This window comes from Neolamprologus brichardi, chromosome 23 (genome assembly GCF_056152115.1).
Source record: "Neolamprologus brichardi isolate AB-2024 chromosome 23, ASM5615211v1, whole genome shotgun sequence".
NCBI lineage: Eukaryota > Metazoa > Chordata > Actinopteri > Cichliformes > Cichlidae > Neolamprologus > Neolamprologus brichardi.
Genome location: NC_142125.1, coordinates 10,885,200 through 10,899,255, shown reverse-complemented (window position 1 = coordinate 10,899,255; position 14,056 = coordinate 10,885,200). Strand labels below are relative to the sequence as shown.

At 42.7% G+C, this 14,056-nt stretch overlaps 1 protein-coding gene across 2 annotated transcripts in view; it reads left to right on the top strand.

Annotated features, from left to right (window-relative positions):
* sema6bb (sema domain, transmembrane domain (TM), and cytoplasmic domain, (semaphorin) 6Bb) overlaps positions 1–14,056 on the top strand; it is a 140,383-nt gene that overhangs the window by 94,506 nt on the left and 31,821 nt on the right. For both annotated transcript variants that reach the window (XM_006790314.3, XM_087835811.1), the window contains exons 11-15: positions 1,623–1,754; positions 2,692–2,841; positions 3,782–3,961; positions 6,467–6,607; positions 13,263–13,340. In XM_006790314.3, the coding sequence (XP_006790377.1) occupies positions 1,623–1,754; positions 2,692–2,841; positions 3,782–3,961; positions 6,467–6,607; positions 13,263–13,340 (681 nt within the window). The remainder of the gene's footprint in view (positions 1–1,622; positions 1,755–2,691; positions 2,842–3,781; positions 3,962–6,466; positions 6,608–13,262; positions 13,341–14,056) is intronic.

Genomic DNA, 14,056 nt, shown 5'->3' with positions numbered 1-14,056 from the left:
AACAAAGGAAAAGCAGTCTCGAGTATGAGGGAGTAACTAGGAAAGTTATTGGAAATGAATTTTGTGTGCGAGAAAACACACACACATTGACTTGCTTAAAATACAAGTGGGAGAAACAAAGAGAATAAAAATAAGAGTGAGAATAATTAGGAGAGTTCTGTGAGATAAACAGCCCGAGGCTTTTTGGCTTGCTTCTGTCAGACACCGAGCCCAACACGGGCCAAGCCCAGTGACCTGCAGCGAGAGAGAAAAATAGAGCCGGGGGCTGGAGGGGCGGGCGAAGGTAGAGAAAGGAAGCCAAGCTGGCAGTGATGCAAAGCTGGCAGGTGTGTCAAACATAACATCTGGTGCCTGCAGCCCCGAGAGAGACGCCGTATCGTCCAGAGATACGCCCGCAGCTCCGCCGTGCCGCCCGGGGTCGAGTCACATTCCTGCCTACGAATGATAAGTACCCAGGGAGACGGCGTGACCTGATCAAACGGCACATCGGGAGAGCGCGGCTCCCTACTGCAACAAAAAATCCAGCCTTCAGGCGCTGCCGTTCCAAACAAACTCTGCGGCTTTCAAGGGGCACTCAACAGAAACGCCTCTCAGCTTGATGCAGCGTCCTGGGGGCAAGCTTCAGAGACCCTCACATTCACCAGCTGGACATTTACTTTTGAAGGAAGCGTGAGAAGAGGAAATAAACAGACTCAGTGGGTTTTATGTAGCAGCAGGTTCCAGGTGACTCAGTCTCAGGTTTTTTAATGTGTGTGTGTGTATCTCTAAGGTATTAATACTGAGTCACTGTTCTCACACCACGCACTCCATTAGTCATTGATGAGGACACTTCAGTGTGGAAGGAGGAAGCATGTTCAAAAACTCATTTCTTATCTCACCCTGACACCGCTCTCTTTACTCCTTTGTTCCGTAGTCGACGCGCAGAAACATGGCCTCAGAAGTCAGTCTGACTTTGTGTGAATATGTCTGTATTTGTTGGTTTTGTCGGTGTGTGTTTGCTCGTGTCGAGTGTGGGACACAAACGCTTCTCAGAACAGATGCTCTGCGCCCATTCGCTGGGTCCGCGAGTAGTTAAACAACCTCCGAGGTGCACTAGGCGTTTTACTGGAACATTTTGTTGGGTTCGTTTCCTTTACGGGAATCTTCTGCCCCCTTTGTGAAGACAAAATATTCAGTGACTCACTTCCTGTTTGGTTTATATTTCAGGAATTCCAGCCAAGATCTTTTCACGGGCCTAATCTAGCTGTTGCATCCATCGCGTATCTATTCTTTGGACACCGAGTTGACAGCGTCTGTCTTACCCTGCTTCTCTCTTCGTCTCACTACCGATTTCCTTTGTGTTCCAGTAATGGATGTCAAAATATGAACAGCCCATATCCAATTTGTCATCTTTGCCGGGTGTCTGTCTCTTTCTCTTGTCACAATTGACTTTCTATATTTTAACTCTTTTCCTATTTCAAGTTTCACAGTCTATTTTTCAGCCGAGCTATAATCTACCTTGTCTTCTCTTTTCCGTCACTTCTTCTTTCCGCAGCCTCGTTGGAACCTACAGCCTGCTGACACTGAGCCATTCTGCGTCAGTTCAAAGTGTTTTTATCAATCGCCCGTCTCTGTCTCTGTAGCATTCCAGGTTCGGCGGTGTGCGCCTTTGACATGGAGCAGCTGGCTGCTGTGTTTGATGGAAGGTTTAAGGAGCAGAAATCACCAGAGTCTATTTGGACGCCTGTTCCAGATGAAGTCATCCCAAAACCAAGGTGCAGATGGCGGTAATCAATTTGTGCACCTGTGTTCGAGTTGTTATCAAAGAATGATCAGGGGAATAAAGCTGCGTTGTAAAGTTTTGTTTTGAAGTCAGAGTTGGCCGTAAGACTCTTTGGAAAATGTGTTTTGCAGGTTGTCGTTCGTGGGTAGGGTTTCATCCCCGAAGGGCATTTAGACAATGCAAAGTAACATGAGTGAATTTTACTCCTGGGTCTTTCAGTCAGGATCACTTTGGGAAAAATGGAGGATTGTTATTCCATCTGCAGCGAATTATATATATGGCAGTGTGGTTTTGTTCTAAACTTCTTCTTCTCACACACACTGAAAGGGGAGACAGCAAAAACCCCATGCATAGACCAGAGCAGGCTTAGCATTAAAGGGGGAGTAGCTGGGATTTCAATGTCTGGGTCTCAAAGTGGCTTGCAGAGAACTGGAGGCGGGAGGGGGTGGTGTAAATTGTGCAGCCTTCATAACATTTCCCAGTTTTAATGTAGGGTGTCTATTTTATACTAAAAAATGTCTCGAGGAGACTATTGTTGTGATTTTGTGCTATATAAATTAAATTAAATTGAATTGAATTAACCAATCAGATGGAAGGGTCCCAGCTGAACCCTCAGCTGATGTGTCCTGTGAACTAAAGCTACTGTTGTGCTTTTTATATGATTAAATAAGTAGGAACACACACTGAAGCAGAAAAATCCCTTATCACAAGGATGAAGCTTGTTGCCCTCCAATCTACGTCTTGTGCTCGTGCATATCTGTCGCTTTATTTCTACTTTATATGTCAGGTCCTTTTAACTGAATCAGATCAGTATGTTTTTGAAAAAAAAAAAGGATATCTGTCTGAGTGTGAGACACTCAGACTGTCTAGACTGCTTAATTATATAATACTATCTTTGTGCTTAACATGCTTAATCTTATTTTCCCCAGACCCGGTGGTTGTGCCGTTCAAGGATCCAAGTTTAATTCCTCCAACTCCTTCCCCGATGAGATGTTAAATTTTGTGAAGACCCATCCTCTGATGGATGAAGCGGTCCCATCACTGGGACAACGACCCTGGATAGTGAGAACCATGGTCAGGTGAGACGGTCCGAGCATGACTACTATATTATTCACTCAAACTGCATAAATATCTCTTTGCAACATAATGGTGAGACATTTGATTTGTTATATCTGTCCAGTTGGAAATATGTCCATACATATAGACTATATATGGACATATTTCATTTTTCCCCGCGATATCGTGTTCAGTTGTAACAGCTAAAACAAATTAAATCTGTCATACTCACAATTGTTTGTTTTGTAACCAAAGTTGAAAATGAATGAAACTGGGGCTGCACATTAATTACGCTTTAACAGTTCAAGTCGCAACAGTTAATTAGAGGAGATGCGGTGTGTATGAGATCTGAAACGGCCTGTAACCCTGTATATTTACATGAACTCCTCCCTTTGCTGAACAGCAACCAACATAAGTTGGTTGTTGAAGCCTGTGGTAGCAGGCAAGCAGCTGTGGCCCATCAAGTCCCACATAAATACTGGTGCCTGCCCCCCCGCCTCCCACTGTCTACCGTACGGAGTCCCACAGCCACCAGGGGATTATGGGGACTGGGTGCACGAGGAATATTAAACTCCCGGCACGACATGGCTTCTATTCTCATCTACTTACTCACACACACAGAACTCTGTGTGGATCAGCAGCACTCTGCTATTGTCCTAGGACAAACCCATTTACTTGAGTAATATTATTAATGTCTGAAACGTCTGGCGTAATTAGTTTATTATGCAAATTTGATGAGCGGTTTCTTCTCTAAGGAATTCATATCTTTTTGCAGTGACTCGAGTAAAAATGGCATATCACGATTTAAATTCACACCAGGCCGTATTTTACACCTAAACCAATAATTTGCAATGCACTTAAATCATAAACTCACCTCCAGAAGCTACTTTGTGGAAGTGAGTCCCAAATGAGCTGCACAGCGCCGTGGCATTAACGCAGCGCTCTGTTTCCCCTGCGGTTCAGGTACCAGCTGAATAAGATCGTGGTGGATACCGAGGCCGGGCCCTACAGAAACCGCACCGTCCTCTTCCTCGGCTCAAGCAGAGGGACCATCCTCAAGTTTCTCATCATGCCCAACCAGGACAATACCGTTACCAATAGCAACATCTTCCTGGAAGAACTGGAGGGCTTCAACCCCGATAAGTAAGCGAGTACAACAAAGCATGATCTGATTAAGAATTGCACACGTGTTTTGGCCTGTTAGAAGAACAGTTTTTGGATGTAGATGTGAATAACGTGTGATGGAGACTGCTGGCAGGTTTCTTTCATTAAAAATGAGCCGTTTTCACACATGAACTCGTCGGGCGTCGGGGGATTTAGGTGAGGACAACGTCTGAAGCTGTCCTTTTCCACATGGAGCACACTTCAGACATGTCCTCACTGGAAATATTCCATTTGGTTCAGGCGGCGTCTTTGCTTTTCCTACACGAGTGTAAATAAGTGCAAATCGACATCACATGGACTGCATCGGACTCTTTCATGCACTTCCACTGAGTGATGCATGGTAAGGTTCAGGGCTCCAGTGCATGTGTGAAGACAGTTTATATCGCATCCGTGCATGATGTATAGTACGTGACATGTTAATCAGGAAGCTTTAAAGTTGCTGTTTTCCTTATGTGACTAACTACCCGCAGGCAGGCTTGGTATTTGTTATATAGACACGAAAGTGAAGAAATTCTTTATTATTCCTTTAAGGCACAAACCTGGGTAGTGAGAGAGCTTGGCGTGGAACAGCTCGCAAATAGATGACGCAGGTCGAGGGAAGGAAGGGGTTAAGTGACATCTAGCTTTGATGTATACGCAGCGCGGGGAGCCGGGGAGGTGATGTGGCTCTTACTAAAAGAGGCGCCGCGAGGGGAGACAAAAGCACTTGTCTCGGAAACATGTCGAATCATACAGAAAAGCTCACCTACTCGTTGTGCGATGTACGTAATTGTGGCAGATGTGAGGAGATGAAACGGCCTGCAGAGAATAGGAATTAGGCAAACAGAAAAGAAAAGCGGTTAATGTTCATTATCGAGAAATCTCAACATGTTCTAACGAGCCTGAGAAGAGCAGCTTTAGTGAGAAAACATCAGTAATGAAACGATGGTAAAATCACACTATCTTTAATCTTGACCAAAGTTACAGATTGTCAGGAAAATTGACCCCTTATCTTCAGACTGCAGCTGAATCACGTTTAATATCTGGATCTTGGCAGAAGATCGGAGTAGATTGGGCTTCTTGATCCGTTCTAATTAGCATTTTGCACGAGGCACGCAGCTTTGAGGCTCCTCTGAATGCCCATCATTACGTAATGAACACAGGGTACAATAGCCTTTCAGTCTTCTTTTTGTTCTTTGTTGAGATGGTGGATGACTCCGGGCTCGGAGGGGGGGTTGCCTCACAGATGCACGCAGCTTTGGCTGGTGATTATCTTTTACCGAGGCTAATTAGAGTCATTTAAAAAACAAAGTACATGTTTCTAAACACGAGCTTTCTGTTTTAGCTAATTGTGCTCACTGATATATGCCATTTTTCCCCCTGTGGAAACAAAGTATTATTCCTTCAACCAACAGACTGGCAACACAATCCCATCTCCTCACGCGGTTTCACTTGTTATTCATGTATCTACCACTCTCTTTTCTTTTTCCATCTCCCCCCAAACACCAATTTCTGTCAGATGTGACAAAGTGGGGGACAGAGATGATGGCAAGTGAAATGAGAGGGTCCTGTGAATTGGCTTATGTGGACTGGAGTAATTTGGTCCGCGCGGTGAGGTGAGCTTTCCGGGCTTTCACAGCAGGGATCCAGCTAATCAGGAGACGGAGCACTATCACATCATTCTTTTTCTGCAGACCACAGACTCACCTTATATCCACAGACAAAACAGGTCACACAGAAACAGGGCAGCTAACATAGTTCTCACTTAAGAAGTCATCACAGAAAAAAAACACTGACCTGTGATAGGTCGGCTTCCACAGTGAACCAAGCAATCACCTAAAATCACCGAATGTCTTTCATTTTCTCTTTACCAGACTCTTTTTTTTTTTTTTGCCTTATTCCTACATTTGTTAGCTGTGTGATCTTTTCTTCACCTTCACTGCCCCCCCCCCCCCCCCCCCCCCTCCCTTTTGTGATATTGGCTGTGAAGAATTGACTCACAGCTTGGCCTTAGCAGAATGATAGATTCTTCTTAATGACTGTGGGCCCGCTGCAATGCTATTACCATAAACCATCCAGATACAACTCATGCATGAGTGCACATGTGCATAAAAAGGTATAAATCAGCTGCGTGAAGGCAGGTCGGTGCCAGCTATCGCAGCTCTAAGTGCCAATTAGATGAGATTCAGCTCCTGGTGCTGGATTTGATGGCCAGCCGACCCCTCGAACTTCTATAATCAGCGCCATGGATTTTTGGGTTGATACTGTAACATCTACACGCACGGTCTCTCTAATCAATTACTTTTTTATTATGGCTTATATTTATAAAGCTGTTTATGTTTGGCTGTGTTTCATATTTGGTCATTAGGGAGTTTTTTTCCAGCTGTAAAGCTAAGAGTGGGGTCAGAGGTTTAATGTGCTGCCTCGGTCTGGTAATTGAAATTGTGTAATTCTAAAAAATATTTTTTTTATGTATATCTGCATCTGTGTGTGTTCTCGTTGCAGGTGTGCTGAGGACTCTCTGCAGGCCAGGCAGCTGTTGTCCCTGACTCTAGACCGGATGAGCCACACTCTGCTCCTCGCCTTCCCGTCCTGTGTGGTCAGAGTACCAGTGGCACGATGCCAGCTTTACTCCCGATGCATGAAGTAAGCCTCCGACAAAAAAACGTTCACACAATAGCAAAGAAGGGCAGCGGGGCAAAGATGAGATGTTAGGTGACCCTCGAGGAACCATCTGGCCTTCACAAGTGTCCTTCTTCCAGCTGTAGCTGTAGCAGACCCGTCTTTGCTGCAATAATAACACAATATTACAACTTATAACATCTGCCGCTTTGCCCTTGAGCGAGATGGCAATCTGTTAAATGCAGCACAGTAAAAACGAGTCAAACTTTAATAAAATAGGTGAATAAGTTGGCATAAAATCAAGTGAAAGCTTTTAATGTAATAAATTCAATTAAAATAGTGGTGTATTATTTTTGTTTTACTCTGTCGTGTGCAGCATAATTTTACTTTCAAGTAATAATAATTGCTGATAATGCAATACATGATATTTTAACTTGATAGCAGAGTAGTAATGATGTGAACGAGTCCTGCAGTTGAGCAGAAACGGAGCAGAAAAGCAAACCTTCCGCGGCAAACACTTCCAAAACCCAACGACCAAACACTTCCACAAATCCCAAAAGGCCAGCTCCAAAATGTCCAGATTGAAATGTCCTTGCAGTGACCAACTTGAGTGAGCAACACCCTCAATCTCTTGGCAACCAACCGAGATCACAAGGTGATGGGAGGCAAAAGTGCAGATCAAAAGTGTGTGTCTTTGTAGTAAGGAACTCGACTCAGCTCTCAGCAAACTGCTTGTATTCTGGTTTGATTAAAGCAAAGTCATCCGTGTCATATATCAGCATCCTGCAGCAACTATCTTTGTGAATTTCTGCTTCACATCTGTGAGGTTTTGGGTCAATTCTGAATGTTAGTTAATGCGTAGTTCTGTGTTTGCAGACATCAACAGATTTGAGATTTGCACTGATTTATCGCAGTTGATTGCGATGCATGTAATTGCCAACTTGACTCCACTGTATTGCAAACTGATAGCAGACTGAGTTAGCGTCTTATTACCACACAAATGTGCTTTGAACACGAAAACTGACTGCGAGCGGTTGCAGACCTGGTCCCCATCTTTGAAGCAAAGAGGAAAAAGGAAAAGAGAAGTGCCAGATACGCTAGCTGCGGTCACACAGCAGTCATCACCTCAGCTAATGTGAGTTAGCGACTGGTCTTGGTGCTGTTTGGAGCATTTTAAATCTTAATTGTACTCACAGATCATCTAAAAAAAAAATCTGTGCTCAGTCTGGCTTTCAATGAGTAAAACTAAAGCTTAATTTTTGTTCTGTTTCAGCACTATTTAGTAGTTGTGAATCCATACAGTGTACAGATGATCCTTGTAAAGCAAGCTCGTTACTCTTTAGCTAGTAACTTAGCACCCAACCCTCCTGATCACTCTGTTCATCACTACATTTTAGATTATGGGAAAGAACAGTGAAGAAGCTGGATTTCTGGAAGCCTGGCTATGCTGCAATTAAACATAAAGATTTATTCAAAGCAAGGCTGTTTCACCTGCACACACCCACACAGTCTGCACACTGGAGAGAATCACACTTCAGTCTAGTTGCCCGTGGCTGTGGCCCTTCAGAGTCCACTGACACAGTAACACAGACTGGTACACACTCTGGTACATGAGGCGTGCAGTTGTGTTTACTGAACCAGGTGAGTCGTACAAGCGTGTAATGCACATTAAGAAAGCCCTCGCATGCTTTCTGAGGTGCGTATGGCGTGTGCACTTTTATTTTCGATGTGTGTATGAGAGTTAATTTTCTGTGTGCAAATAGGTTAAATATTTCTTAGTCATGCTTCGCTGTCTTCAAGTCTATTTTTTTTTAACCTTTGAAGAATATTTTTGAGCACTTTGAATTTGCTTCAGTGCGATGACAGTTGATGTGCAGATTCCTTTCCACCTGACTTTAATCCTGTTTGATATGCTTGCATTTTTAAATAAAATCTTCAGTATTTCATAGTAACAGCTCGGCTTTATGCTGTGTGCCGAGCGTACAGCTGGATCTTTTGATGTCGTTTAACTCTGGCTCATTAAACTCTGGTGCAGAATATCATTAAAGGTGCATGCAGAGTCTTCCCCTGCTGGTTATTAGAAAGAAGACAGTCTTAAGGTTTAAAAGACTTTGTGATTGCTTCATTTTGCAGACTCTAAACCTACGCCCATCTTTTACACCATCTGTCCTTAACTTTTGCACCTTTGCTGTTACTGTGTTGGTAGTTGGTAAAAAGAAAGACTGCCAGATGGTTTGGTGCTGCAGATATAGCTGTACCTATAATATTTGTCTAAATACACCTTTCCCGTTTCCCCTTGAAGACGCCTTTAGTCACCGTCAGCTTCTGCCATGATTCTGGCTGATATTTGACAATTTTTCTTGGCAGAATTGGTAAAGTTCTCTAAATCAGTTGTTTTCCTGGCACAGACCCGGCTTCTAAGAGCCGTCCTCTAATTTCATTAGCTTTGGGAAGGCCATTCCAGAAGCTTAATGTTAGCCTGCTTTATCCACTCCCCAACCAGCTCTGATGTGTTTTTGAGATCAATGTCCGGTTGGAACACCTGACTGTGTTTCAGTCATCCAGCTGCTGATAGGAGGTAGTCCAATCCTCCCTCTGAGATCTTCACTAAATTCTTTGGACTTTCCCATGGTTCTGAGTTTTGGTCAGTACAATGAGTGCTGTCAAACAAATTCTCTTAACGCTGCAAAGAGAAACTATCACCTCTAGTCAAAAACGTAATTGGCCTAGGCCTTGTCAAGTTAAAAGATACTGTTGAGCCATCGGCCATAACGTTGAGCTTGTGTGAATTAGAGACATCTGAAAGCAATTCAGACTTTCTTTTTTTTAAAATAAAAAAGCCATTAAAGATATATGCTGTGCAATCATTCCACCAAAAAAGCAAAAAATTACCAGACATATATATATATTTAGATATCTCTAAATATGTGGTTTAGATGAATACTCTTATCTGAAATATGTTTAGTGTTATTGACACCCGTTTTGTTTAAAACTTGCAGTCTTTGGGACACTTTTTTGGCAGTCTGTGGCGTTTGCGGTTTTGTCAGCATTAAATTATCAGTGGAGCTGTGAGCAGGGGAGATTTGTTGCTGCACTCAAGGACATGCCATTTTATTTTTAGAGATGGAGTAAGCAATTTTTCAGAAAGTTTGACATTTGAACTTAACAGACAAATAAACACACTCCTCCCTTCACTGCTCCAAATTCATGGGCGTGCATTGCTAGGACAATGACATTTAGCAACTGAGTTAGCTGACCCAAGGAGAAATGATCCAGACTTTGAATGTTGACTTCTTTTTGTCATAGCTAAAACACACAAACACGCCGTTCAAAGTGCAAGAGAGAAAAAAGCACCAAGTTAGTTGTTTAGATTTTTAGGTTTTCACAGGGGAACCATTAAAGGTGCCTCCTGTTCCCCAACGTAACCAAAGCCAGCAACTAATGTGACCTCCTGCCAAGGTTATTATCGTTAACGAAAACTAACGAAATAACGAAAACTAGAAGTGAAAAAACATTTTCGTTAACGGAAATAAAAATAAAAACAAAAAAAGGAAAACTAACTAAAACTGGAATGAGTGTTCACAAAACTAACTAAAATTAACTGAATTTATAGCAAAAATGTGTTTAGTTTTCGTTGATGTGTGCGTGTCATACAAGAGTCAAGGGTGAAAATGAAGTTTAGTTTCCAGATTTTTTTCTTGCTGTGTCTCATTATGCCAGCAGGTGGCAAGTACGTTAGTCGAGTCGTTTGTGTTGCTGCTCCGTCAACGCGCAGAATCATGTCAGGAAAAGTCGGGAGAAAGCGCCAGAGTCCAATTTGGGATTACTTTGAATATGACTGTGTTTTGGATAAAGCAAGTGTCTTGTAGTGGAAAGAGACAAATTATGAGGGACATTTCTAAAGGGAAAAAAATCCCACAAACCTTAAAGTGCACTTGAAAAGCTCACACAAGAAGGCTAACCTAGCTTACCTTGAGAAGGTAAGGGAGCACACTCAACCCTCATCCCCAGAAAACAGAAGCTAACCCCAGGCAAGGCAGTGTGATACATCCCGAGACAACAGGACGGGGATATCTACACAACTGTGTGAGTCAATTACCTTCAAAAAGTTTATCAATTCACTTGAAACACAATTACGAACACGCGGTGCTGCAAGAGTTAATAGTCTCATTGGGGCCAAGATATACGTTTTATAGTTGCCTGGTATCAATGGTTGTTCATCTGCTTTTATTTATTTATTTAAAGAACCCATAGGTGGGAATGTGAGTTGTCTGTCTCTGCATGTTAGCCCTGTGACAGACAGGCGACCTGTCCAGGGTGCAGGGTATGGTAGCTGGAATAGCAACATACCCAAGGATAAGCAGAAGAGAATGACTGATATGATGAAACTGGGATTTTTGTTACACTTAATTATTGCAAACACAACTAAAACTATAACTGAAACTAATCAAAACTAAACTGAAACTAAGGATTTTCAAAAAATAAAAACTAAACTAAACTGGCAAACAATTGGTAAAAACTAATTAAAACTGATATAAAATTGAAAATCTGAAGTCAAAACTAAATAAAAATAAAAACTAATGAAAATTGCAAAACTATTAAAACCCTGCCTCCTGCCAACCACTGCAAAACGTCCCGGTGAGCTGGAGCCGGTCAGCAGCTTTATAGGGAAAAAATATTTGAAAGTCACATTTTTACTACATATGCTTTGTAAACATTTCCTGCAAGCTTGCCTCACATCTGGCTCTTGTGGTGGCTTTCTCTACGTTCGCCTAATTACGGACAAGACCGAAAACATGCCCACAAATGAACCAAAGCATGTGCACAAACACTTTTTCCTCTCTGTGGTTATTCATCGGCTGTTTCCTGTCTGGAAATGTGCATGGATTCACAGTGATGTCCTGCACACGCAGTCTGTGCACATGGAATAACTTCTCCTGCGGCTGGTTGGCTGGAGTAGTGACGTATGGGCGGGTCCAAGCCACTTTGTTTTGTTCCCATTGAGAGAGCCAGGACTTTTTTTCTGTGAACACACAGAATGAATTTGAAGTGTACCCGAATATTTTGGCTGACTTTACCTTGAAGAGAACTAGTAAAAATATGAAGTGAGTGATAGTGTTAACATATCTAATTTATGACTCATGTTTTTGAAAGTCAAATTTAGATGAAAAACCTCAGGCAGTGCTGAAGCTGAGAATCCGTTTTGGTGAAGGTTGCTGTTGAAAAGCTCAGATCTCTGCTGAGACTCCCACAGTCTCCTAAGAAGTCTTAAATTAAGGTCCCTTTGCGCAGCATTCAGCTCCATGATCAGAACCTTTACGAAAGACTTATTTTGACCGTTTATCAAACTGTCACCTATTTAAACATCAAGAATTCAGTTTCGGTCTTTCAGGCAGTGTTTTTTAAGCGCCCGTCCCTCCTCACAGCTCTGTTATTAGCTTGCCCTCTATTGATTTTTCTCAAAAATGACAAAATATTCACTGCACTGAACAGCATCAAACACGTTTTACAGGCTGTAAAACTTGAAGGTCAGTGACTTTCAAGGAGATGGAAATCAATCTAAAAAATTCACACCATCACTCCTAATTATCAGTATTTGCTTTATAGTGGATTCAGTTAAGGAAAAAGTAATCAGGACATATTTTATGACGAGCAGTTTTTAGTTAGTGTGAGCACAGTATGGTCTAATCCAGCGGTCCCCAATCCCTGGGGACCGCTGGGGGGGCCGCGAGAGTTGAGGCTCAGGTGTGAAATGTATGGTTTTCAGGGTTTTAATCGGTTTTCAGTGTTATTTTGTTATCGTTTTGATCGTTAACTCTGTTTTCCTGGGTCTTTTCACGTGTGTTATGAATAAATCTTCCTTTTTTCGGTACCGGTACTAGTTTTATTTTGTCGTATTTATCCGCGACACCTTAAAGGCCGGTCCGTGAAAATATTGTCGGGCATAAACCGGTCCATGGCGCAAAAAAGGTTGGGGACCGCTGGTCTAATCCATGAGCACACCACCAGAAAGATAAGCAGGGTGATGGCTAATGAAAGTCAGTTAACTGCAGCTATAGTCACAATCTGCAAATCTAGCAGCCAAGGTTCCTTAACGCTTCCCCCAAATAGACAGCGTTTGATGACCAACATCACTAACTTGCGATGCACACCCAGTTATTTTGTTCAATGACAGACCTGAAATGTGACAGAAACTACTTGGATCAGAAGAGAGAAACATGGGTTACTCTGAGTAAGAGTTAAATTTGTAACATCAATGAAATATCCAAACACACAGATTTCTTTTTATTGAATGTATTCGCTCTAAGAGCGTGCTGTATTACAGACTCCTCTTTGCTCCCCTCTAGTTTCCCTGACAGTGGACTGTTAGCTACTTTACCTGTGCAGGTGTTTCAGTTTGCATCATTGTTAAAATCATGTCATCTGTGGCTGTTTTTCTGAGCTAACATAAACATTCACAGCCAATATGAATAAAACTGTAACGCATTACCTCACCTGTGTGATTTCCCGGGAGCCATATTGAATAGATTGTTATCAGCTGCTGTGTTTAGTTGCTGTTTTGACCCAGAGACCGATTTAAGGCAGCAGCTGCACACTGTGCACTTACAGGCACCAAAGTAGAACTGGGAACCTTTTCAGGGTTCAGGCAGTCAAATAATTTGTTTCCTCTCCTCTGCAGGAACTGCATCGCCTCCAGGGACCCTTACTGTGGCTGGACCAGAGGAAGCACCTGCTCTTTCCTCAGACCTGGAACCAGGTACGGCATCCTTCTTTCGTTTTTCCGTGTATTTACAACACCACATCATACACTGCTCACTTTTATATTTAAAACAAATTCTTTGACACACTGTTTCAAAAAATCTTTCTTTATGTCGCTCTGAAGCTCTGTGCGTGCTTTTCCTGCAGTTTTTCTCTGATCTGCTGCTTTGATCCAACTTGTTTTCCTTTGAATTTCTTTGAACTTTTATCACTTCTCAAGGTTACTTTTCTGACAGCAGACCACCCATGGAGACCATGCATTTTTTTTCTTAAGTGTGGAAGTGGCTGGGTTTTATTTGCAATGATTTATATTTATAAGTGACATCTGTGCCCTCGGAGTAACCTCTCCACGTACGTGACGGCGTCACAGTTATCGCGGCGCTCGTAAAACGTGTACGTGTTTAGCTGGATTCGATGTTTTTGCATGTTTCTCTGTTTTCTGCGTAACACACGCACACAGAGCGTTGTCTACGTGAATGTGTGTGTGTGTGAAGTGCAGCGGCCTCTCTTGACAGCTCACCTCCAGTTGTGGCTGTTTCCTTCCAGAGAAATCAGATTTCCCTTTAGTCAAGCTGCTTATTGAATTAGGCTTTCAAACGCAGGTGTAGTGCCAGCCGAACAGGCAACACAGGCCTTAAAGACCACCCCGGGCTGCCTGCTTATACTGTTATAGGCCTCTATGTTGGTCTTGATTTGATTTAACAAGGGCGGTCA